We start from the raw sequence: 25551 nt of genomic DNA on the forward strand, positions 1-25551 counted from the left end.
TCGACTCTGCATTCTCATGGACCATGGTTATGATAAAACTTTTATCCGCGAATGAAACAAATGAGTCACAAAAGCAATAGAATCTTTTGCTCTCTGGTGAAGGGAGTTCCTGTCAAGACGTACTAGGCTGAAGTGATTTGATAAAAGATCAGAGTCACGACGCTGTGTCCAATACACGTACAAGTATCATCTAGATTCAGAGTAACGACGCTCTGTCCACCACACGTACAAGAGTCATCTCGACTCCACCAACGTAGAAAGCGACTTGAAAATTGCTAAGCAGCTGCGGTGTTCTTACGAAGTTCTTCTTCTATTAATTAAGATAGAAGCAGCCCTTTGTGTACTACGTTCGGTCACCGGAGCCCATTCTTCAGACCATTAGCGAGCACAGTCTGCGACTCTGCATCCTCATGGCTATGGTTCTTGATTCCCAGCTCCCCCCAACGAGGCCCATCACTATTGTCCATCCCAGCAAAACCTGGGGTGTCGATCCTGTGGAGGTTCTTGTTCAGAGAGGCGTCCAGTCCGTTCCTGAGAAGTATAGAAGGTTTCCTTCCCAGCCAGTTTTCATATCGCGCAACCCCTCTCAGAAAAGTATCCCTATCATAGATCTTGCAGGCTGGGACGAAGCTTGTATGCAAGATCTAGTGGGAAAAATGAGGTCGGCTTGTGAGGAATGGGGGTTCTTTCGAATTGTGAACCATGGCGTGTCACCCTTGTTGATGCAGAAAATGATGAAAACGGCAAGGGAATTTATATCTCTACCGGTGGAAGAAAAAGCTGCGTATGCAGCTGAGCCTGGGAAAATATCGGATGGCTATGGCAGCAAATACACCATCAAAGAAGATTTGGTGAGAGACTGGCGAGACTATTTGTATCTCTATCTTCAACCGCTGTCAAAAAGGGATTACCGTTTCTGGCCAAGCAAGCCTTGTTCATTCAGGTTGTTCACAGGTCAAGAATAGCAACCAATTGTTTGCTGCATAGGATAATCGTTGGATTGTGCAGTTTTTACTTTAGATCAAGGTATAGAATAGGATGTTTTGCTTCATTCGGTTGCATCTCCTCATCCGCTTCACTGATCCAGGGACACCATGGACGAGTACAGCGCAGCGCTAAAGAACTTGGCTCTGAAACTGCTTGCAGTCATCTCGATCAGTCTCGGCGTGGACGCATCGTATATTGAGAAGGCACTAGTGGAGCCTCACCAGAACATGCTAATCAACTTCTATCCTCCATGTCCACAACCAGAGCTGACAGCGGGCTTCAACAGTCATTCAGACATCGGAGCGCTTACGCTGGTGATGCAGGAAGAAGGAGTGGTGGGTTTGGAGGTGCGCCACATGGGGGAATGGGTGCCGGCGGAGCCGATTGAGGGATCATTCGTCGTGAACGTGGCGGATCAAGTGGAGGTGAGCAAGATGACATTGTTTAGACGTTGCCAAGTATCGTTACTGTACAGATCTCAAAATTTTCTTCGAACTTGAAGAAAATACTCTATGGATTTCTCTCTCTCTCTCTCAACACACGCACAACCCCCCCCCTCCCCCCCCCCCCCCCCCTCCCTCTCTCGCGCGCTCTCCTCTCTCTCTCTTGCACATACTTAAAAAAAAATTCTCTCTCTGTCTCTGTCTCTCACATGTAGACACAAATTCACACGCACACACACGTGCACGATCTGCAATCGCTGTAACTCGTAGAGGACTTTTGCAGATCATGAGCAACGGTAGATACAAGAGCATCGAACACAGGGTCGTGGTGAACCGTGAGAAGTCGAGGCTATCTGTGGCAACGTTCTGTGATGCGGCACCCAATGCCATGATCGCTCCCGCCAAGCTGGAGCTCGACCAGAAACAAGTGTACCGGGAGATCAAGTTCGCCGATCACGAGGCCACCTTCTACGACTATGGAGCGAACTCTAAGAACATTGTGCAATCTTACATCATCCCTGCCCTCCACACGTAAGCTTATCTTTAGGTTCATGTTCTGGAATGCCTTGTTAAATATGTTTCTTTTGCATCATACCGTACTAGTGTGCAACCCGTGGCAAGCCACAGTCATGAGCTTTTGTGCTCATCTACACTTGTCAATCAGTCCACACATAGGGAAGATTTGTTGTGTTTAGTGCTTGTTGCAAATTAGATGGATTCAGATATAGGTACATGTAATTGTCAATGCGAGGATCGGTCCCTTCTCCATTTACAATCATGCCAGCTATCTACAAAGCGTTCATAGTTGTTAAGTATAACTTGTGACTTCTAGCTTTGCACAAGAGATACAACTTATAATAAAATGAATCACCTACTGGTGAGGCAAACATCAAAGAAGATTCTGTAAATGTTGATCCCCACATACTGGTATGACACGTAAATTGAATTCATTTGACCCTCAAGCCTAAGATTTTGTAAATGTTGATCCCCACATACTGGTCCTACACATAAATTGAATTCATTTGATCCTCATAGGCTTGAGGTAGAGAAATTGCACTGTTGGACAGTTGCTCGGATGCTCCTCTATGCAAGCCAAAGCCAACTCATGAACTTAACATCACCTCGCTTGACAAATTCGAGTTATGTAGTGTTTCATCTAACACTTTTGTCGCTGTGTAGAAATCTTGATTCTACCCATACACGAAGACTGATTTTGGACACAAAAGTAGGGTCTGTTGGCCTTCTTTGGTTCAACAATTCAAGTAGTACAATGCCATAGCTATAAATTTCAGTGGCAGAAGATGCACTTCTTACTGCTACAATCCAACGCAGATAGCAAACTCCACGCGATGATTCGATGCTATTGAATCATGTGGACAATTAGATTTACACAATCTTCCTATAACTGTCAATTCTTCGGATTATGCTCCACTGCCCATTTCAATTGTATATAGGAGAGGTCATAAGAAAGAGCCGAATGGCAACAAGCGTTCTCCTTCTGTTCATGAAGCCTTGATAAGTAATTACATGCATCTGTTGCACACAAGGCAAACAATGGATTCAAAGGATGCAAGGTCCCACTAAGGCAAAACAATCATTCTGTTAATCAAAAGCTCTCTCCATTGAGAAAATGAGTCAAGAAATACCATTTACATTAAGAGTTTCCTCATAATCATGCATAAAACTCATATAGCTAGGTCTATCCTTATACCACCCATATCATTGAGATTTATACATGCTAAAAACCTCCTTTAATGTTAATAATGATGCCTAGATACACTAGAAGATATTCTAATCATGGTCTCCTTGGAAATCAATGAGTGGTGATCACCACCATTCTTTATAGCATCTGGTGATGTGGATCCATCATTAAATTTATAATTTCATATGGTTGAAGATTATAATAAGGCAATATTGCCATTTCCTTTGTTAGTCTTGAGTCAAATTTACCCATTAAATGTTGCTATGTCTTGGAGCCAAGACTGTGCGACCAAGGTGGATGTTTTGTAATATTCAATGTTATAAGGTCTTAGAATAAGTCCTTATCTAGGTCCAAGAATGGTTAGATATGTAGTTGGGTTATGGCTCTAACCATTCTAAGGTTACTGAAGTTAGGTGGTTTTGGTAGCTAGAGGAAGATTCCTCAAAGGACCCACGTGTAATGAAGGCCTTGCCACGTGGACATAATGATGATCCAAATCATACCAAAATAATGGTACAGGTACTTAGTGATATGGTAAAGTGGAAGGCAAGAGCACTCCTTCAGTTGAGCTCATTAGCCTAACATTAGAGAATCTTTCTAGAAGTCAATCCCTTGATTATAGGGGGTCTCATAGATTTATAATGCCTAAAGGACCTCCAAATCACACCATCAAATGTGATCTCCCTTGAAATGGAATGAAGGTTGTATAGCAATCTATGTCCTCACCTGAAAGATTTGGTAGATGGCATGGGGATCTTTCATTATTCACAAAACTATGGTGCTATAATCTAAGGTTTGATGAGATTGGTGATAGATGACAATGGAAGAGATTCGTACCCACCTTGGGGAGCCTATTATCACTTCGGTAGAAGGGTTTGAGAATAAATTTATCCCACTTGGGTATGAAGAGAAGTTGCCCCACATAGTGGCAATTCTTTAAACAAAAGCCAGAACAAACAATTTTAGAGCAATTTCATAGTACATAGACGCTTTCCATAAAATTAACTTGAAGACCAAGGTAAAAGACAATGTTGACAAGATCAATATTGAGTATATTGGGGGATTCCTCCCTAACATCCAACAGGATGTGGATTTGTTTAGCCCTCAAACTTTGAACCAAAGTTTCCTAGTTACAAAAAGAGTTGAGAGAAAGCCCCACCTAAAACCCCTGACAAGGAGAAGCCACAACAAAAAAAACAAAATTTGGAATCAAAAGGGAGCTAAAATGTGGCTTCTATTACAAGAATATGCCAAGCAAATTTGAGGCAAATTCTAAGACAAATTGCAACTAATAGGACAATCTTGGCATGGATGTTTTTATCAAGGGTACACTTATATGTGAATACAATCCAAGTTTCTAGTTTGACAATATAGATAGAAAATATTACATTCATATATGTTTTCTTTTGAATTTAGAAGTAAAATATGTAAATATTGGCAAAACTTTCAATTTTTTTGCATAAAAGTTTCAAATATTGGTGGATGCTTTAAACATTTGTATTTATTGGCGCAAATAAACTTTAGATACCAATGTAAAATTTTCACGTATTAATGAAACTAACATAAAAGAATCATCGATGAATCTTGGTCACACAAAGAAGTAGTGCAAAAGGAAAGAAAGGGTTACTATACATTTAGCACACTAGATATTGAAGTAGAGGAGCAAATGAGGTAAATCCTAAATTGAACCTCATGATAAAAACTCTCTCCCAAGTTGTTGGCATCTCACAACCCTCAGAAAGAATCCTTATTTATTACCAAATGTCAAGTGAAGCATAGTCTAGTTTCACTCATGTTTAATAATGGAAGTCAAAAAAATTTAATCAATGCAAAGATCGTCAAGAAGCTCCATCTACCTACTTAAGCTCATCCACATGCATACACTCTCTTATGGATAAACAAAGGCCAGTCTTTGAACGTCAGTAAAAAAAGTTTTGTCATGTTTGTTATTGATAATTTTGTGGATCAGGTCCATAGTGAGGTAGTACCCATGGGTTGTGGGGATATTCCCTTGGGTAAAGCCATACTAGCATGATAAGTTAGTTATGTACATGATTAGAGAAAATATCTAATAGTTGGTTAAATTCGAGAGGGCATTCTCCTTCCAACCTAGCCAAATCCAGCTCAAAATTTACTCCTCTACACGCAATGTGCTACACTCATCAAGAGAGTAGAGACATTCCATGTGTTGCTACCCTACTAGGAATCTACTTTAGCCTCTCCTTTAGATATGAGCTACCCATCAAACCTATTGCAATTATGGCTACAACCTCTGCTACGCTCATGGAACCAGCATGTGTTGTAGCTACTCCTTCCTCTGCCACAACTGCTCGTCTGTTACTCCACTATGATCCTCTGCTTTGGTCCAATGATTCTCTCCCTCCATTTTTTAAAATTTGGGTTGCAACACCTCCTACAACTGGACTTCTCTATCCCACTCTTCCCCCTCTTTCTTTAGCTCCTCCTGCTCTAGCTCTTCTTGCTCTTCCTTCTCTTGATCTACCCTCTCTTGCTTTGTGCCCACTTGTTCAGCCCTCTCCTGTAGGTGGTCTTTCCCCTCTTACTTTACCTTCTCCTACAACAACTCTATTCCCTCCTACATGCACTTTTCCCTCTCATATAGGATAAAAATGCTCTTTCTATTGTTTTCCCAACAAGCATGGTCAAGAACAAAGGGACACAAACTGGCAATATTGTGAGCTCCAATGTGTTCTAGAGGCATAGTTAGGAACAAAGTGACACAAGTTGACAATATTGTGAGCTCTAGTGTGTTCTAGAGGCATGGTCAGAAAAAAGTGTAGAAGTTGGCAATATTGTGAGCTCCAGTGTGTTCTAGAACACTAAAAATGCAATATATGATTGGATGACTTGAACTTACAGTTTGACTAACTAGATAGTCATGGAAGGTTTTGCTAAGGTTCCACATAAGCTTCCAAGAGGAAGGATGTCTTTCCACTTCTTGAACTTCAAGGAGAGGAAGGATCTCTTGCCAAGTTGCAACATGTGTACAAGGCAAAGGACACGTGCCTTGCTTCTAGGATACTTGATCTATCTTCTTTACAAGTGTGGGTATCAAGAGCCTATTTTAATGTAGGAGTGGGAACCAATGGAATATTTGATAGATAAATCAATTGCCCTTCGTGAGGGTTTAGATATTACTAACAATAGACTCTCTTTAAGTTATGTGCAGGAATACCTTTTAGTAATGGATAATGAAATTTGCTGGAGTCCTTCAGCTTTACTTGAAATGGTGAAAAGGTAGGCAAGCATCTAGAGAATTTCATGAACAATGTCCATTTAATCCCTCATGCAGCATTAAACAATGTGTTTGACTAGTGTAAGATGTCCATAAGTGTGGGGGTTACAGGCCACTATGCCTTAATCCTCATTATGTACAATACTCAAACACACATATATATGGATGACATAGACAATTAGGGTGTTCTGCACCCACCAAAACTTGTGTGGCTCTCTCTTTTGGCTCTCCATCTCTCTCACCTTCTTCCATCCGCTTCTGTTGTTGAGATCTCTCAATAGGTATCAAAGGCTTGCCCTCTGGCGGCCCTCTACTTTCCTATTACTGTGGAAGCTTGTGGGAGAGATTTTACTCGCTTGTGGCTTCGAAATAGAGGAGGGAATCTCATTTTACTTGCTATAGCAGTGACTTTCAGCCCGTTGCCTGCTTCACAGAGCTTGTTTCTAGCCTAGGAAGGGTTATCTTTGCCCATACTTGCTATGTGGAGTCTCCTACTTCCCATGGGAGATGTATTTTGAGATATACTAGGGTCGTTTTTACTGTTTGGTGTGTATACAAGAGGCTACCCCTCCTTTTTGGATAGTTTGTGGCTTGATTCAAGAGCAGGAGACCTACTACAACGTGATTCCAGCTTGTGGTTTGCTATTTTTTTGCTTCAAAAGAAAAAACGAGTTGCTTTCTAGAGAGATTCTAGGGAAGTAGCAAGCTAAGTGTGTCCACTTTTTGTTCACTCCCCAATCCTTAGGAGGTGGAAAAACAAGCTTTTTAGCACACAAAAATGCAAATCTCACTTACTTCCCTATGGATCTAGTCTTTGAAGTCTTCTGACACAACATCACACTTTCTATTGTGCACATAATCGTATAGTCTGATTGAACATTCGATGCACACACAAAAAATTTCTTTGTGTCACACTGCATGGTTCCAGGGTGGTCACACGTTTGTCACGAACAGAGAGTGTCATATTAAATTCTAAATTTCTCACTCATTTTAGATTAAATGTTATTGAAACTTTGTAAGTGGTCTCTTTGCATTATGTAGAGCTTAACTTGATTTATTGGTAATTTTTTGAATGATTTATCTAATTATAAATAATTATTTATAATAAATAAAGTCATAAAATACATGCATTTTAGTAGCACACCACATTTTTTAAGTATTTTGAATAATTAAGCAAATCCAATTGGTGGAAGGTTAGTAGGCACATAAGGGTGTGTGGTTGAATCATCAAATCCCAAATCCAATGGTTAGATTTAGGAAGATTGAAGTTTAATTTTTACTTTTACTCCTTAGAGGATCAATAAAGAATATTAAAAATAAATCTAGTAATTCTCAAACATGACCAAACATTTCAAAAATGTCAATATTTTTAGTCCTCTGCATGATGAATAAGAGGAAAAAAATTTGGTTAAATTTGAGTAAGGGAAATGTACGATATGGCCTCCAAGATTGAAATCTCCCTTTTGTGGGGGAAAAAGGGCCACCCAAGCCTAATACCAAGACAAGGTAGGCTTGGTATTAGGCTTGGTGATGTAGGCTAGGAGCATCACCGACCCTAGTGGCAAGCCTTTGGAGCGTGCATGCTGCCCATGTGGAAGGCTGAGTCATCTATTTTTGCCTTGCAACCATGCCACGTTGTTAGACCACGTGGTGCCATGTCATCAAGGAGATGTGACATCACTCCTTGCCATGTCACCTTACATTGCCACACGTGCTACCACATGTGCCACCTCATCATTCCACATCATGAGCCATGTCATCACACCTTGCCACCTTGGCATACCTCGTCAACCTTGCCACATCACCAATTCCTCCACCTCAATTTGCCATGTCAATCTACCACCTCATGAATGCCAACTCATCATGCCACATCACCTTTCCACATCATGGAAGAGACTATATTGCCACATCATGACCATGCATGGTGCCACATCAACCACATGTATACACATCACGATGTGTGAGGCATAGAATACCTCGATCGAGGTATATGACCTGCGTGAGGCATAGAATACCTCGATCGAGGTATATGACCAAGGGGTATGTGCTATGACCGAGGGGTACCTCGATCGAGGTATATGATCTGGGCATAGCATACCTCGATCGAGGTATTTGAAGGTACAAAACTGGAATAAAATCAAACGATGCAAATATTCGAAATTAACGTTGGATTCCAGCCAATTAGTTTCAATCTTAGCACCTTCTCCACCAATAATAATGAAGAGCAATCTAGTGGATGAGTTGAGGCTCTCTATAAGACACCACGTTTTGGTTCATTTCACTCATTCTTAGCCATTCTTGCCTCCTCATCACTTTGTCACACCTTCCATCCTACTTTCATTGAGAATGGGTTCTCAAAGCCATAGAGCTAGTAGATGTGAAAGATGTAGGAAACCCCCCCCAAATCTCATTGACGAGGAGCGCAAGCGGAAGGCTCGTGAGCGCAAGAGAGCCTCTAGAGCTAGAGCTCGTGCTGCCACCACCGATCCACCTCCACCTCTACCTCTACATCCCACCTCCACCTCCAGCTCCACCCCCACCCCCACCCCCACCTCCATTGTCCCCCCATCCTCATCCGCTCCCCTACCTCTAGCCTTCGCCCTTCCCCTAGCCACCTACATTTTGGCAACCTCTTCTCCCTCCACCCTCCCCCCTCCCCCTCCCCCTCCCCCTCCCCCTCTCCCCATTCCCCTTGGGGCCTCCCTTCCCCCGTCCACCCTACCATCTCCCATTGATCCCCTTGCCCCACCTTGTAGCAGCACTGTTGCTTCACGATGTGACTTGCCGAAGTCCACTATCCGTCATCGTACTAGCAAGATTGTGCAGTCTTTTTTTTGTGACCTCATGCCAGCTTCGCAGTCTTCTCTTCTCACATCCCTGATTGATCACCCTGACTTGGTAGAGTGTAGGAGGCCTGTTAGTCCTGGTGCACGTAGAGATAGGGTTGTATCTAGCGAGGTCCTCAGCAGTGTTCGACATTCCTATGCTTCTTTAAGCATAGGAACTCCAGTGATGCCTTGGCAACACGTCGTGCTATTGTGGCTGCCATTAGTAGACCTCATATGATAGGCCATGTGCGTACCGCTTCACGTCTTCTTCAGATTGCACCGCGCACATTGCGAGCAGGCATGATTAGGAGGCAGAGTCTAGAGGATAGTGAGACTGATGCTCTTTGGGCTTTAAGTGGTCGTACACCTCGCAACGATCGATTGTTGGATGATTCCACTAGGTCCTTCATACAATAGTTTTGGGAGGAGCATTGTAGAGCATCCCCGGTGTTCAAGAAGGCATTGTAAAAGAGGGTGTCACACAGTGTGTACATTGAGCATGGTGCATGTTTTTTGGAGTGTACCCAGACTGAGTTGTACACTCAGTTTGTAGAGGCGCACCCGGAGTTCAAGATTGGGCAGAGGTCATTTGAGCGATGCAGGCCATGGTTTGTGCGATGCTCTCAGGAGTGTGACACATGTTGTTGTCGCTACCATGTGGATTTTGGATTGATGTATGATGTATTCCGTTCCCTTGATGGTCATAGGGGAGTGGTTCCTACTAGCCCTCATGACTTCATTCATTCCATATTGTGTACACGAGATGGTGATGCATTATTCCACTCCCTTGATTGCGTGGAAGGCAGGTGTACTTTGTGTGGTGACTTTGCTAGAGTGCCACGAGTTGCACTAGATACTTGTGATGTGCAGATGGTTCGTTGGCAGCAGTATGAGTAAAGTACCTTGACATTAGATGGTGGTGCACAGTTGAGAAGGTTGCAGCTTGTGCTCAACTTGTGGGGAAGGAGACACCACGTGTTGTATTCATTGACAGTTTTCGAGGGAAGCTGTACCGCTACATATGCCACTCGCACACTGCGAAATGGGAGGATCATCAATTCCGTGCATGTTTGAGGACATTTCCTACAGGGGTGGTTGTCTCAGTGGTGGACTTTGTGGAGAATTACACCTTTGCACCACAGCATGAGATCCAATCGGAGTATTATTTCTCCGAACAGGTGACGTGTGATCGAGTATTGATTTTTTCCCTGCCTCATTATATTGAATTATTTCAATAGTCATATTTTTTTTCAATGCCATATTGCAGGTTGTTATATTTGTGCACATTGGCTATCGTCATGCATAGGCTCATGTGGATGGCATTGATAACACCATGGACTCACGCGTCATTGTGCAAGAGTATCACTTCTACATTAGTGATGATCGATCGCATGATGCCCATTTTGTGCAACATTGCTTCACTTTGCACGATAGTTTCTTGAGGGATCATGGTGTCACATGGCAGTAGTGCTGGATCTGGTTAGACGGCTACAGTGGTCAGTTCAAATCCGCTAGACAGTTTTATTGGTTCTGTAGATGGCACCATGAGATAGGCATTCCGATCACATGGAGCTACTTCGAGACAGGGCACGGTAAGGGAGAGCATGATGGTGTAGGTGCTTGCGTGAAGCGTGCTTTGCGTCGATACCAGTTGCGTCACAGTGCCGATCGCTTCAAGGATGCACATGATGTGGTGCAATGGTGCAGCCAACACTTATCCCAGCACTTATCCACTAGTGCTATCTCCTCGTTTCAGTCGCGTGACGATAGGGTGGTGAGCTGGTATTTTTGGTGTGTGGACATTGGGAGTCTTGATCGGTCTAGGCCTTTTGATTGTCATTCTGTGTCTGGTACTCTTGATTTCCATTCCATCAGGAGCGTAGGTGAGTCTCACCCCGTGATCTTTTCTCGACAGTTTGCATGTTTTTGCTCTGCATGCATTGATGATGATTAGGGAGGGTGCTCCATGATACCATGGGCCGATCCATGGGTACGGCGAGCGCTTTCTCCCTTCCAGCCTTGGGAGGAGGTACATGATGATCAGGATGCGGGATTTAGTTCCTCTAATCTCATAGCATGATCATAGGTGGCCACTATTTTCAGCAGATACAGAGGCGTGGTCGCTATATTGAGTTCCAGGAGTACATGGCGGATCAGGAGGCATACATGTATTCTCATCTTGTTGTTGGGATCAAGATTACTTTGAGTCATGTTCACACTCGCAAGGCGACGTCCACTCCACGATGGCGCCTTGCAGTGGCGGATCACGGGAGCATACTTGGAACTATTGGCATGAGAGCTAATCCTTAGGAGTAGCACATTACATATCATATTTTTTGGGATCATTAGTTGATAAGATTGATTTTTATTGGGTATCACTAGTTGATTACACATTTTTGTATTCGATATGTATAGGCTCACTGTGTGACCGTACCATTGTAATTTTCATGGACTCATATTTTGTATTTCACTCTGATGGTTGTATACACGTTCATACACATCATTGTATTAGATTCTATTTTATACATGATGTTCGATGTCTTCTCAATGGGATTTGTTGTGTTTGTAAAACAAAAAATTGTTTATTAGTAGTAATGTTGTAATTTGTTTTGTGCTTTAGGACATTTTAAAAATGTGACTAAGAAAATTCGTGCACGTACTAACGAAATATGCATGTGGACTTATCTGTTGGTCCCTACTAGCATGACTACACATGAAAAATGGTGCACGTACTAATGAAATACGCGTGTGGACAGTTTTGTTGGGGATGAAACTTTGCACGACTCTTAGGTCACCCTAGACATACATCCACACAAGATTTGGTCTCCAAGGGATTTGGTATGCGTCACGTGGAAGGTATAATGCGTACATTTTTACAATCCCTACTAGCACGACTGTGGCAAAGCTATGGTGCACGTACTAACGAAATACGTGTGTGGACTTATTTGTTGGGGATGAAACTTTGCACGACTCTTAGGCCACCCTAGACATACATCCATGCAAGATTTGGTCTCAAACTGATTTGGTATGCGCCACATGGAAGGTATAATGTGTACATTTTTACAATCCCTACTAGCACGACTACGTATGAAAAATGGCACACGTACTAACGAAATATGCATGTGGACTTATCTATTGGAGATTAAACTTTGCATGGCTCTTAGGCTACCGTAGACGTAATCCACGCAAGATTTGGTGTCCAACTAATTTGGTATGTGTCATGTGGAAGGTATAATGCGTACATTTTTACAATCCCTACTAGCACGACTATGTATGAAAAATGCGCACATACTAACGAAATACATGTGTGGACTTATCTGTTGGGGATGAAACTTCGCACGACTCTTAGGCCACCCTAGACATACATCCACACAAGATTTGGTCTCGAACTGATTTGGTATGTGCCACGTGGAAGGTACAATGCGTACATTTTTACAATCCCTACTAGCATGACTGCGGCAAAGCTATGGCACACGTACTAACAAAATACACGTGTGGACTTATCTGTTGGGGATGAAACTTCGCACGACTCTTAGGCCACCCTAGAAATACATCCACGCAAGATTTGGTCTCAAACTGATTTGGTATGCGCCACATGGAAGGTATGATGCGTACATTTTTACAATCCCTACTAGCATGACTACGTATGAAAAATGGCGCACGTACTAACGAAATATGCATGTGGACTCATTTGTTAGAGATTAAACTCTGCACGGCTCTTAGGCTATCGTAGACGTACATTCACGTAAGATTTGGTGTCCAACTGATTTGGTATGTGCCACGTGGAAGGTATAATGCGTACATTTTTACAATCCCTACTAGCACGACTACGTATGAAAAATGGCGCACGTACTAATGAAATACACACGTAGACTTATCTGTTGGGGATGAAACTTCACACGGCTCAGAGACTACCCTAGACGTACATCTGCGCAAGATTTGGTGTCCAACTGATTTGGTATGCGCCACGTGGAAGGTATAATGCGTACATTTTTACAATCCCTACTAGCACGACTAAACCCTAAACCCTAAACCCTAAACCCTGTTGGGGATGAAACTTCACACGGCTCTTAGGCTACCCTAGATGTATATCCATGCAAGATTTGGTGTCCAACTGATTTGGTATGCGCCACGTGGAAGGTATAATGCATACATTTTTACAATCCCTACTAGCATAACTAAACCCTAAACCCTGTTGGGGATGAAACTTCACACAGCTCTTAGGCTACCCTAGACGTACATCCACACAAGATTTGACATCCAACTGATTTGGTATGTGCCACGTGGAAAGTATAATGCGTACATTTTTACAATCCCTACTAGCACGACTAAACCCTAAATCCTAAACCCTAAACCCTAAACCCTGTTGGGGATGAAACTTCACACGGCTCTTAGGCTACCCTAGACGTACATCCATGCAAGATTTGGTGTCCAACTGATTTGGTTTGCGCCACGTGGAAGGTATAATGCATACATTTTTACAATCCCTACTAGCACGACTAAACCCTAAACCCTAAACCCTGTTGGGGATGAAACTTCACACGGCTCTTAGGCTACCCTAGATGTACATCCACGCAAGATTTGGTCTCCAACTGATTTGGTTTGCACCACGTAGAAGGTATAATGCGTACATTTTTACAATCCCTGCTAGCACAACTAAACCCTAGACCCGAAACCCTAAACCCTAAATCCTAAACCCTGTTGGGGATTAAACTTCACATGGCTCTTAGGCTACCGTAGACGTACATCCACGCAAGATTTGGTGTCCAACTGATTTGGTATGTGCCACATGGAAGGTATAATGCGTACATTTTTACAATCCCTACTAGCACGACTAAACCCTAAACCCTAAATCCTAAACACTGTTGGGGATGAAACTTCACACGGCTCTTAGGCTCTACCCTAGACGTACATCCACGCAAGATTTGAAGAAAGAAGAAGAGACGAAAAGAGAGGAAGAGAGTAGAAGAAATAGAGAAAGAGAAGAAAAGAGAGGAAGAGAAAGAGAGAAAGTGAGAAAAGAGAAGAAAAGAGAGAGAAAGAGTGAAAGAGAGGAAGAGCGAGAGACAAAGAGAGGAAGAGGAGAGATAGGAAAAGAGAGGAAGAGAGAAAGAGGAAGAGAGAAAAGAGAGGAAGAGCGATAGAATGAGAGGAAGAGAGGAAGAGCGAGAGAAAGAGAGGAAGAGAGGAAGAAGAGCGAGAGAGAAAGAGAGGAAGAGAAAGAGAGGAAAAGATAGGAAGAGAGAAAGAGAGAAAGAGGAAGAGAGAAAAGAGAGGAAGAGCGAGAGAATGAGAGGAAGAGTGAGAGAGAAAGACATGAAGAGGAAAGAGAGGAAGAGAGAAAGAGGAACAGAGAAAAGAGAGGAAGAGCGAGAGGAAGAGAGAAAGAGAAGAAAAGCAAGAGAGAAAGAGAGGAAGAGGAAAGAGAGGAAAAGAGAGGAAGAGAGAAAGAGAGGAAGAGAGAAAGAGAGAAAGGGGAAGAGAGAAAAGAGAGAGGAAAAGAGAGAAAATAGAGGAAGAGAGTAAGAAAGAAAGAGGAAAGAGAGAAAAAGAAAGAGAGAGGAAAGAGAGGATAAGAGAAAAGAGAGGAAAAGAGAGGAAAAGAGAGGAGGAGAGTAAGAGAAGAAGAACAAGAGAGAAACAAAGGAAAAGTGAGAAGAGAGAGAGTGAGAGAGAGAGAGAGAGAGAGAGAGAGAGAGAGAGAGAGAGAGAGGTAAGGGTCCTATGCCCATCACATTTGCTAGTGCCTAAGGCGGTAACAAATAGCCATTGTAACATAAAAATAAAATAAAAAGAGAGAAACGTAAAAGTTATGTACCTAGCATGGATGATTTTTTCAAGTTAGTTTCATTAAGAAGTGAAACCTTTATATTAGCATCGAAAGTTTATATGCCCTAATAAAAATAAAAGTTTGAAACATTTGCCAAGATTTGAAAGTTTTATGTAAAAATTTTAAAAGTTTTGCTAAGATTTACATATTTTACTTAGAAATTCAAACAAAAATATATAAAATTGTAATACAGTTTGTCAATATTGTGAAACTACAAAAATTAGCCTAATAAACTTTCGCCAAGATTTTACATTAATATAAAAGTATATCTTTGATAAAAACATCCATGGTACCTAGAGATGAAGGATAAAGGATGATCCTAAAGTGAAAGAGAGAGGTTTTGACCGTCTTTCCTTTAAAACAAAGCAATTACCTCATTTGTTTAAAATACTAATGGGTGAAGCAAAAACTTATGGTTCTTCACTATATGTTTCTATTCCTTATGCTTCTTCTTAGAAACTAGTGGGTGAAGCAAAAACTTACAATTCTTTTCTATATTTTGCTATTCCTTATGCTTCTTCTTAGAGGAAAAAGAAAGGGGAATGACATTTTTTAAAAAACTATTAGGTGAAGCAAAAACTTATGGTTCTTTACTATATCTTGCTATTCTTTATGTTTCCTTTTAGAGGGAAAAAAAACACCAAAAAAGGACGAAGGTGTAGTAGTGGTAATAACACATTCAAAATTGCCTACATTGAATTACCTCACCCCACTTAAAACATTGGTAGGAAAATATTAGAAAAGGACGAAGGTATAGTAGTGCTAGTAACACATTCAAACGTGCCTACATTGAATTACCCCACCCCATTTACGACAAAGATTTGTATGCCTTGATCCAACCCCTCAAGCATTGAGGGCAATATATCTTGGGTTAGGAAGTAATTCAAGCGAGGAGGGCAGAGTCATGGAAGGCATGTAAATCGTATCCCAAATGAGCATTGAGGAAAGAAAGTCAAAAGTGACGGGGACATTGATTGCATGGAGTGGGTCATGGTGTAATGTTGGGTAGGGTTGTAGTTAGGTTGGGGTTAAGTTAAGGTAGGAGTTAGGGATAGGTTAGGGGGTTAGGTCGGGGTAAGGAAATTCTGAAGGGTGAGCCTTAGTGGTGCAAGATGAAAACAAGAAGGTGAGAGAGGCAAAAAATGTTGGCAGAGGTAGGAGATTTTGTAGCCCATAAAAAAGGGGGGGTGTGTGTGATCTCAGTGAGATTGACATGTCTAAGGAACATTACAAACATGCAAGGCGGTTACAGTAGAGAGTATGTGGGTGGGTGTGGCTAGGTTGGGGAACTACTGGTTAGGTTGGGTGGTTAGGTAGGGGTTAGACATGGCCAAATATATGAACATAAACATTGGGATAATTATTAAAAATATAAGAGGATCTTAGGTAAGAAATGAAATAATGAATGAAATTAATGATAACATTGGACACGAAATTAATGAATAACACTTCTAAAATCAACTTGTAGATAAATGTGGAATTAATATTTATCAACCATAAACCTCTATTTCACAATGAGCTTATGAGAGACCCATTGGGACAAAATCAAATATAAACCTTGATCTTACAATGCGCTTATGATAGCCCCATGAGAACAAAATCATTGTTAACCCACTAAAGAGGGACCCTCTTGATAGGAAGGGGGAGGTATTTGCCTAGGTAGAGGCTTAGAGGCAAATCGGAGAGGGTGCAAGGCACACAGCCCCTTTGTTTCATACCATTCTTTCCTATATTGCAGAATTCATTCATTTTATTAGGGGAATGGGGGAGTGGTTGTGGGGTTATTAAAAGAAATCAATGTTACATAAGCACCAGGTTAACAACAATCTTATTAGGACCTAAATATTGCATTATATAATAAAGAAACCCATTTAGGGACATCAAGGTTACTCCAGTGCACCTTCTCTTTCACCGAGAAGGGAAGAGAGAGAGAGAGAGAGAGAGAGAGAGAGAGAGAGAGAGAGAGGGGGTGGGGGTCAAGGGATTGTGTGTGTGTGTGAGAGAGAGAGAGAGAGAGAGAGAGAGAGAGAGAGAGAGAGAGAGAGAGAGAAGGGAGGAAAAGTGTGTACATTGAGAGGTTAACAATAAAGCCCTTAAAGAAGAACATGTCTATTGAATTATGAGAAGTTATCATCAACCAAATTATGGGCAAAAACATGAAGATTATAGAGTGGAGCATAGAAGGCCAAAAGATGCACACAGTAACAGGCTAAAGAGATAAAAAAGTTGGGGAAAAGGGCAGGAGGGGCTAGGGGACCATTAGATAAAGGGGGTGGTAAGGAGGGGGTCAAATTAGGGGGGGAAATGACTATTTTAGATTTATTTAATCTAGATACTAGATTCAAATTCTTTGGCCAAGGGCCTAAATTCAAATAATCCCATCTTGGGGGCATTTTTTCATTCTAAGCCCTACGTGCACTCATTTCAAAGTCCCAATTCTATAGTTTAGATCTATAGATCCCACACATTAGTCAAGTGTGTGTGTGTGTGCGCACACGCGCGCTCTTGATGGAAACCCAACCATTGTGCATGTTTTTAGAAATATCACCCATTAATACATATACATAATCAAAAGGAAAAGTATTGATTTGACTCGTGACAACTTCCCAAGCATGATAGGATGTTCACAGTTCATAAAGAGGTCAAATGCCTTCTTGTCTTCTGAGACACCTTCTACATTTGTCCTCTCATTGTCCTATGATCCGAGCTCTAATACCTATCCACACTATTTTTTGTATGATTAACCATGTGAGGCATGAATGATTAAATGGCATAGTTTTTGGCACACTCTTACAAACAGAGGCCTCCATACCTTTTTAGATTATTTTCTATGCCATTTTCTCTTTAGACATTCCATCGACTCCTTAGACCATGTCTCAAAGGCTAGGATGCGAAGATATTTCTTTGAGCCATCCATTTAAATTATTTTAGGAAAGAGTAGGGAAATAGTATTGCCTACCTCCCATCCATGCCAATGGACCTTTGTCCCAAAGATTCATCATTCCTTATGCCACAGTATCAAATCTTTTGTCTCACAAATCCTGCCATAGCCTAACACCCTTGTTGCTAAGCTATAAAGTATTTTTCATGGAAATGTCACTAACGGTACATCTTTCCAACTAACAAAAACCCTACCTATATATGTTCCTATTTTTCTAGTATTAAACCTCTTCCACAACCACAAATGAGGTTTCAACTTGGTTTCAATGATTCCCATGCCTTCCACATGGTCCTTCATATTTTAGACCCCTTTGGGACACAAGGATCTTTCCCAAAAATGGAAAAAGTTTTGTGTAGCTTTCTAGTGTTTGCACCTCAAGGCTTTACCTTTATTAGGTTTCTTTGACTAAAGAAGACAACACAAAGACCTTTTGCTATAATGATTTTAGCATCCATTTCTCATGAACCTAGCTAGAGACCTTTCAACATTCACCATCCCTTGTTCCTCCTTTTGTATTATGAAAAAATCTCTTTTGAACTTTTCCATATTTCTTTTTCCCAAATCTTTGCCCCACAAAAATTTTTTTTAAGGAAAAATAAAAGGTTTTTATATTATGTCTCAAGGGATAAATAATCACATGAAGTTCCTATACTGGTTCCTTAATATCTTAAATCTCTCCCTTAAGCTTCTTGTGAAACTCCCACTCTAGGATGGATACCACGACAGGATACAAAGTAAATGAGTGAAGGATTAATGAGATGATTCAACATAAAATTTCAAGAAGAAAATTTATGGATGCAAAATGTTTCCACTTGTACATCTTTTCATTACTACATTCATGTTGTTTAGTAGTCCTCTAATCCTTATTTTCTTTGATTTGAACTACCTTTCAGCTTGCTCTTTTACTTCCTTCTGAACCATTGTGCCTAAATATCTCTTCATCTATCCTTTAACTTATCTTGAATCTCTCCCTTATGATTCTTGTGCAACTTCCACTGTAGGATGGATACTACAACAGGATACAAAGTAAATGAGTGAAGGATTAATGAGATGATTCAACATAAATTTTCAAGAAGAAAATTTATGGATGCAAAACATTTCCAATTTGATATCTTTTCTTTTACCATTTGAAGGACCCACTCCTACGTTGCCTCCATGCTGCAATGGACACCATGTGTATTCCTAGTACTCTAAAACTTTATCCCTTTTTTATTACTTTGAATCCCTTGATCATCAATAAAATTCTTGAACTTGAAGATAAATAGAAAAAGTCAAGGCATTTCATTATGTTTTATATTGACATGAGGACATTTTATGGTGTCAAATTCGTTTCATCAGCAAACCACTCTCAAAATCTCTTTACCTATCCTCAAATTGGATTTCCTTAAGTTGTCATCCACTTTTTCTTGAATAATTCATCTAAGTCATGTTTGGCTATTTTGAATTACAGAGGAGAAAGGGGAGAATCTCTTTGGATTGACCTATTAAGGGGAAAAGGGGGGAAAGTTTGCTTGTTAAAAAAATTCAACCCCTCTTAGAATAGCTTCAAGTATATGTCATACTTTTATGAAGCCCTTCTACTCTTCTCTTATTGAAATCTACCTGTTATATTTTAGCCTTAGTGCTAAGGCTTAGCAAAGCTCTAGTAGCCCATGCTCAACATGTCAAAGCTCTCCAATTAAAAAGTTCTTCCCTAACACACTATTCAAAATTTTTGACTTGTGTAAAGTTCAATTTGAGAAATGGACTAAAAAACAGTCCAAAAATTTTGAATATACTAGTAATGTTGTTTTTTGAACTAGATTCGACAACTCAAAACAAAAGATTTGATGATTAAGTACTAAGAACATCAATGCATAACCAAATCTCTTCCAAAGGTGGTCTACATAAACATCTTCATAACTTCAAAAAAATCTCTTACAAAGGTGGTCTACATAAACATCTTCATAACTTCTTGTGAATTGAGCTACTATCACCTAAAAACATCAATAGATGACCAATTCTATAAGAAAGGTGGTGTAAATAAACACCTTTATGTATAAGTGGTGTGCACACACCTTTATGACCATTTCTTTTAGAAAGGTGGTGTACATAAACCCCTTAGAAAGGTAGTCTAGATAAATCCTTTTATGTGTAAGTGGTGTACATATACACCTCACTTAGTATTAAAAAACACCCTTAACTATAAAAATACATTTGACATAAAGTTTAAAATACATGATTAAGTATAAAATGGACCTCATAAACAATCTTTATACACAATAATGAGAGTAAAGAAATAAAAAAAGTAGTAAACTTTTTATTAGATATTCGCTTTACATAGAAGTTCAAAACTTGTGATTACAAAGTCGTCAGCCATCATGTTACTCACTACCAATGTCCTCAATGCTAGGCCCTTAACTACCAGGATCGTGACTAATAGGCTGCTCTAAGACAATACCTATGTCCTCAATGCACCCTTGACTACCAAGGTCCTGACTAATAGGCTACTCTAAGACTGAAGTCTCAGTAGTAAGGTCCTCAGTAGTTTGCTCTTCAGTTCCGAGCACCTGAGTAGTAGGCTGCTCTAGAGTCTCATGACCAAGTTCTTGGTGAATAGGGACCTAGCTACTAGGTTCTTGACTAGTAGGCTGCTCTGGAGTCTATAAGGTCATGGCTGAAGAACCATCTATGCCTCCTGGTAACTCCTCCTGGTCATACTTTACCTCGTTCATACCTTCTTTGAGTAAGGCTTCCTTGCTTGATCCACTTGCATGTCCTTCACCCAAGATCAAGGGTGCCTTCCTCACTTTTAATTTCAAGGGAAGTGCTTCCACCTCTTTAGCCTTACCTTTTCCTGTGACGTGTTGTACTACTACTTCTTTCTACCGCGAGCCTTCTCGTATGATGAGTGGAACCTCCTTGACTCTAGTTGACAATTGATCACCCTTATTCTTTGTGTAGATTTCTTCTTAGCATAAGTCATCGGATGCAGAGCTTTCATCCTCATCATCATCTGAGCTAGAATCATCACCCTCAGACTCATTACCCTTGTCTTCGACATTTTTCTCACTACCCTCTTCTTTGACATTTTCCTCTTCAAAGAAGGCAGTGCAACTGTAATATGTGTCAAAGAACTCAATTTGATGGGGGGTATCAATGAAATTTACATTTCTACCTTGGTGTCATAATTTCTCAGCAGCAAAACCCATTCGATACAATGCTACTGCCCACCCATCATCAGTAAATTCTTTGTCATCTCTAGTATCACATCAAGATCCATCGGCTTTCTGTAATCCACCATTGCTGCATCAAGATAAACCTTATTGTCCTCAAAGTAATGAAGCTCGAGAGTCCTTCAAGGAATTTTGATTAGATTGCCACCACCCCTGGATAAGAAGCACATCAAGAAAGGCTGCAAGACTTGAATGGCAGTGCCTTCCAAGACAGTCATATGATTGCGTAGGACTATACCATGGTATACTTTTGAAAGTAAATACCCAAATGCAGATGTAAAACTCACATACAAGGCATCCCTTTGTGATTCTGTCACGAACAGGACCAACGTTGATCTTTTCTTATCTGCCATAGGACCTTCTATGATAAACTGCACAAGTTCAACTATCTGTGACACTCAAAGGTCTTGCAATTCATCTATGGAAAATATGCATGGCTTCTCCCAAGCATGACCGCTCATTGTTATGAAATGCTCTGTATCAATGCCATTGATGGGTGCAAATTTTGTATCATTCTCTGATAGCAAGATATCATAAAAGAAGCTAAATGGAGAACCATCATCTAAACCACCAATTGCTCTACCTTGGGCAGTGGACTGCAAGGCCTTTTTCTTGATGTCCATATATTCTGTCTCAACAACCTTTGGCATTTTAGCTCTTAGATACTTTGTTGGTGTGGCATCTGCATCCATTATTGAAGCCAACCACTTTGTAGCCCATGTCTTATTAAGGAGTTGACCTAGGCTAAGTGCTTTCTTCTTATCCACATCAATTGACTTGCCAGCTAACTCATCATCAGATTTTAATAAAAACAATAGTGCCAAGAGAGCAGCCACACTTTGAATCATTCGGGTGACCACTTCATCCAAGTTGCTATGCTTGCTCTTCTTTCCAAAGAAGCAGTCACCACTTAGGATCTTCTTGCATACTTCTTTTGTTATTGCATCTGGAACAAACCTTAATGCTCTCCACCAAACAATAGACATCGGTTTCTTTATTTCTTTCCTCTGAGTTGCAGTGTGCTCTAGTGCCTCAAAGGATATCTTCCCTGCTTCATATGTTTGGCAAACATCCACCATGCTCTGAAACACAGAGTCCTTGTGGAAGAAAATGCAAGTAACATCCCTATATCTTGCAATGGTGGTGTTCAAATCCTTTGTCTCAACCTTCTTACTTGGTATGCCTTCCGTATTGCTTACAACACCTTTCAAGCATCTATAAAACCGAGTCCTCTTTGCCATGTACTCAGATGTAGGTCTCCTGCCCTTCACTGTTTGTGGCTTTCCATAGCCCACCCATAACTCCCTTGCCTTTATCAAGATCTCAGAAAGAGAAGAGCTTTTTTTCAACCTAAATGGAGCGGAATTCAGCCTTTCTGATTCTAGAATGTACTTCGAGTCATCGTTAAATATGCATACATGACAAATGACCTGTTGAAACTTTTCCATCCACTCAATCTGTGGCAAGTTTCCTTTTCTTCCCTCATCAAGGGTGATCCTGCAAGCTTCACAAAAGTGTTGCCCATCAATGGGCTCAAACCTGCATCTTTCCAAGAATCTATTCTTTGCCAGCATGTATCTCTTCTCGATGTCAGTCCCATATTGGCTTTGGTACAAAGCCTCTCCACGAACAAAGTCACTCCTTCTGAAGTTCTCAAAAGCATCAAGAAAGTCCACGTGCTTTTGAAATGTGACATCAGGCAATGTAGGATCATCTTCTTGAAGTCTCTTAAACGCCATAGGATGAAGAGTGATATTAATGGCAACTGGAGTTCTTGTTTTCCTCGTATCTTCATACAATTTGCGTGCAAATGTCTTATCTAGCTTTCTTTGATTTGTGAACAACGAAGCTCGATCAATAAGCATTGTGGCCACGCTGAATTGTAAAAATCCCCAAATGTACCCCTCATCCTCTGGAGGATGTAAGTCTGCCACACTTATAGAAAAGTCTATGAGACTTGTATCTTCTTCTTACAGATCCTCCTATTCAACGCTATCCAAATTTTCACCTGGTTTTAAATAACCTGCACTTGAACGATCTACACGTGGAGTAGGAGTTATTTTTGCTCTCTTTCTTGGAATAGCTGTAGAACTTGAATATGCTCCATGATCACTCCTTCTTGTTCCTGTAGTTGCAGTAGTCGATGGTGTAGGTATAGTTGGAGATACTGTAGTTATTGCCATAGATATTGTAGTTACTCTTGCTGGAGTTACTATAGTTATCGCCATAGATATTAGCGGTACAACTTGAGGGTTACATGTTATAGATGGCATACTTACTACTGCTGAAGGTACAACATCACCACTTGGAAATGCATCCCACATTTTCTCAATGCTTCTAAGGCACTAAGTAATTCTTGGGATCCCTCAATTGAATCTGGTAAGGGCTTCAAGAAGTGCTTGTGCGTAACTCGTAACTTGTAAACCACCTCGTCATTCTTCCCTTTTCACAGAACTTCTATCAAATTGTTTTCTTTAATGTTGATGTTGGAGACCATGCCACCATTTCTTACTACCTCTGGAGAATATTTCACGCTTGACACATTCTCAACAGTGATCACCAAAAAATACTTTGATTTGCGCTCCATAAAATACCAAGCATGTTCAAGGTATTTGCAGACACCTTGGAACCAAAACTGGAAGCCATAGTTTTTTGAAAAACAATCAAAAATAAAAAATGAGAAATACAATGATTTTCAAACTCAAAATATTAAAAAAAATTCAAATTAAATATTGTTTTAAGTTTTATTTATTTTTAATTTTTAAAAATTTTAAAATTAAATTAAATTAATTTATTTTTTACGTCTTTTTTTTAATGATTTTATTTTTTTTAATTTAGTTTATTTTAATTAATTAATTTATTTTTATATTTAAAATTTAATTTAATTTTTAAAAATTTTTTAAGTTTTATTTATTTATTTATTTTAACTTTTTTATTTTTTAAAATAAATTAAGTTAATTAATTTTTTTCATCTTTTTTTTCTTTTTTAAATTAAATTAAATGAAATTTTTTGGTCTTTAAAAAATAAAGTACAAATTTAAAGCCCCTTTGGGGGCTTAGGGTAGGGGAGGGCGCCAACTTGTTGCGTGTGCAACAGGTTGGGGGTTAACCCCCCTCCTCCCTCCTCTCCTCCCCCCTAGCCTCCGACCTCTCCCTTCCTCTTCCCTGCCTCCCCCTCCCATCTGCGCCCTCCCGTCGGCCCCCTCCCCTCCCTCCCGCCTCCCCCTACCGTCTGTGCCCTCCCCTCCCTCTCGCCTCCCCGCCTACCTCCTCTCCCTCCTTCCTCCTGCCCTCCCACCTCCCCGCCTGCCTCCTCCCTCCCGTCTGCCCTCTCCTGTCCCTCCTCCCTCCCGTCTGCCCTCTCCTGTCCCTCCTCCCCTCCCCCTTCCCCGTCTCCCCCTCTCGTTGGCCCCCTCCCCTCCCTCCCTCTCGCCTGCGACCTCCCGTCTGTGACCCCCTCTCCTCCTCACCGCACCTCGCCTTAAAAAAGAGGGAAGAGGGAGAAGAGGGGGAAGCGAGATGAGAGGGGAAGGGAGCGGAGGGAGGGGAAGCGGGAGGAGAGGGGAGGAAGGAAGGGAGGAGAGGGGAAGCGAGGGGAAGGGGAAGGGGGAGGAGGGGGAGGAGAGGGGAAGGGAGGGGGAGGGGAGGGCAAGGGAGGAGAGGGGAAGCGGGAGGAGGGAGGGGGGAAGCAGGAGGAGAGGGGAAGGGAGGGGAGAGAGGAAGCGAGAAAAGAGGCGGGGAAGGGGAAGGGGGAGGAGAGGGAAAGGGAGGGGGAGGGGAGGGCAAGGGAGGGGAGAGAGGAAGCGGGAGGGGGGAAGTGGGAGGAGAGGGGAAGGGAGGGGAGAGAGGAAGCGGGAGGAGAGGGGATGGGAAGCAGGAGGGGAGGGAGGAGGGGGAAGGGAGGAGAGGGAGGGAGGGAGTACCTAGGTGGAGAGGTGGTGGAGGAGCTCCAGGAAAGTTGTGAGAGAGAAAGAGGAGAAGTAGAGTTTTATAGGAAATGGGTAGCTTTTAGGTCAAGTAAGCTTTTTTTAGTTTTTAAGGTTTTTTTAGTTCTTTTAGGTTCACTATAAATAGAACATTCTTCATTCTCTCTTTCATTCAAAGATCATTCTTTCACACTCCACGCTTCTCTCCTCTCATCAACCTGTTGCAGGATTCTCAAAAATTTTCAAAATGTTGTAAGAGGTGAGTTCATTTCTAACCTATTGTGTACACAAGAACTTCTAAGAATCAAGTTTTTGTAAATTTGAAATTTTTTTTTTCAAAATGTTATAAGAGGTGAGTTCATTTCTAACCTATTGTGTACACAAGAACTTCTAAGAATCAAGTTTTTGTAAATTTGAATTTTT

At 41.2% G+C, this 25551-nt stretch overlaps 1 protein-coding gene across 1 annotated transcript; it reads left to right on the forward strand.

Annotated features, from left to right (window-relative positions):
- Positions 1-261: 261 nt before the first annotated feature.
- LOC147896655 (protein DOWNY MILDEW RESISTANCE 6-like) lies at positions 262-2205 on the forward strand. The gene is made up of 3 exons (XM_087381320.1): positions 262-943; positions 1088-1412; positions 1714-2205. Exons 1-3 carry the CDS (start codon positions 411-413, stop codon positions 1963-1965), a joined length of 1110 nt encoding a protein of 369 aa, XP_087237446.1. The 5' UTR covers positions 262-410; the 3' UTR covers positions 1966-2205.
- Positions 2206-25551: the final 23346 nt, after the last annotated feature.

This window comes from Dipteris shenzhenensis, chromosome 11 (assembly GCF_047967505.1).
Source record: "Dipteris shenzhenensis isolate YYH24624 ecotype China chromosome 11, Dip_SZ_1.0, whole genome shotgun sequence".
In the NCBI taxonomy this organism is placed as follows: Eukaryota; Viridiplantae; Streptophyta; class Polypodiopsida; order Gleicheniales; family Dipteridaceae; genus Dipteris; species Dipteris shenzhenensis.

Excerpts from the sequence above, each read along its gene's own strand:
- LOC147896655 (XM_087381320.1), top strand. The coding sequence starts at position 411 with ATGGCTATGGTTCTTGATTCCCAGCTCCCCCCAACGAGGCCCATCACT. Across the intron at positions 944-1,087 it reads AGCAAGCCTTGTTCATTCAG|GGACACCATGGACGAGTACA; the intron begins GTTGTTCACAGG and ends TCACTGATCCAG. Across the intron at positions 1,413-1,713 it reads ACGTGGCGGATCAAGTGGAG|ATCATGAGCAACGGTAGATA; the intron begins GTGAGCAAGATG and ends GGACTTTTGCAG.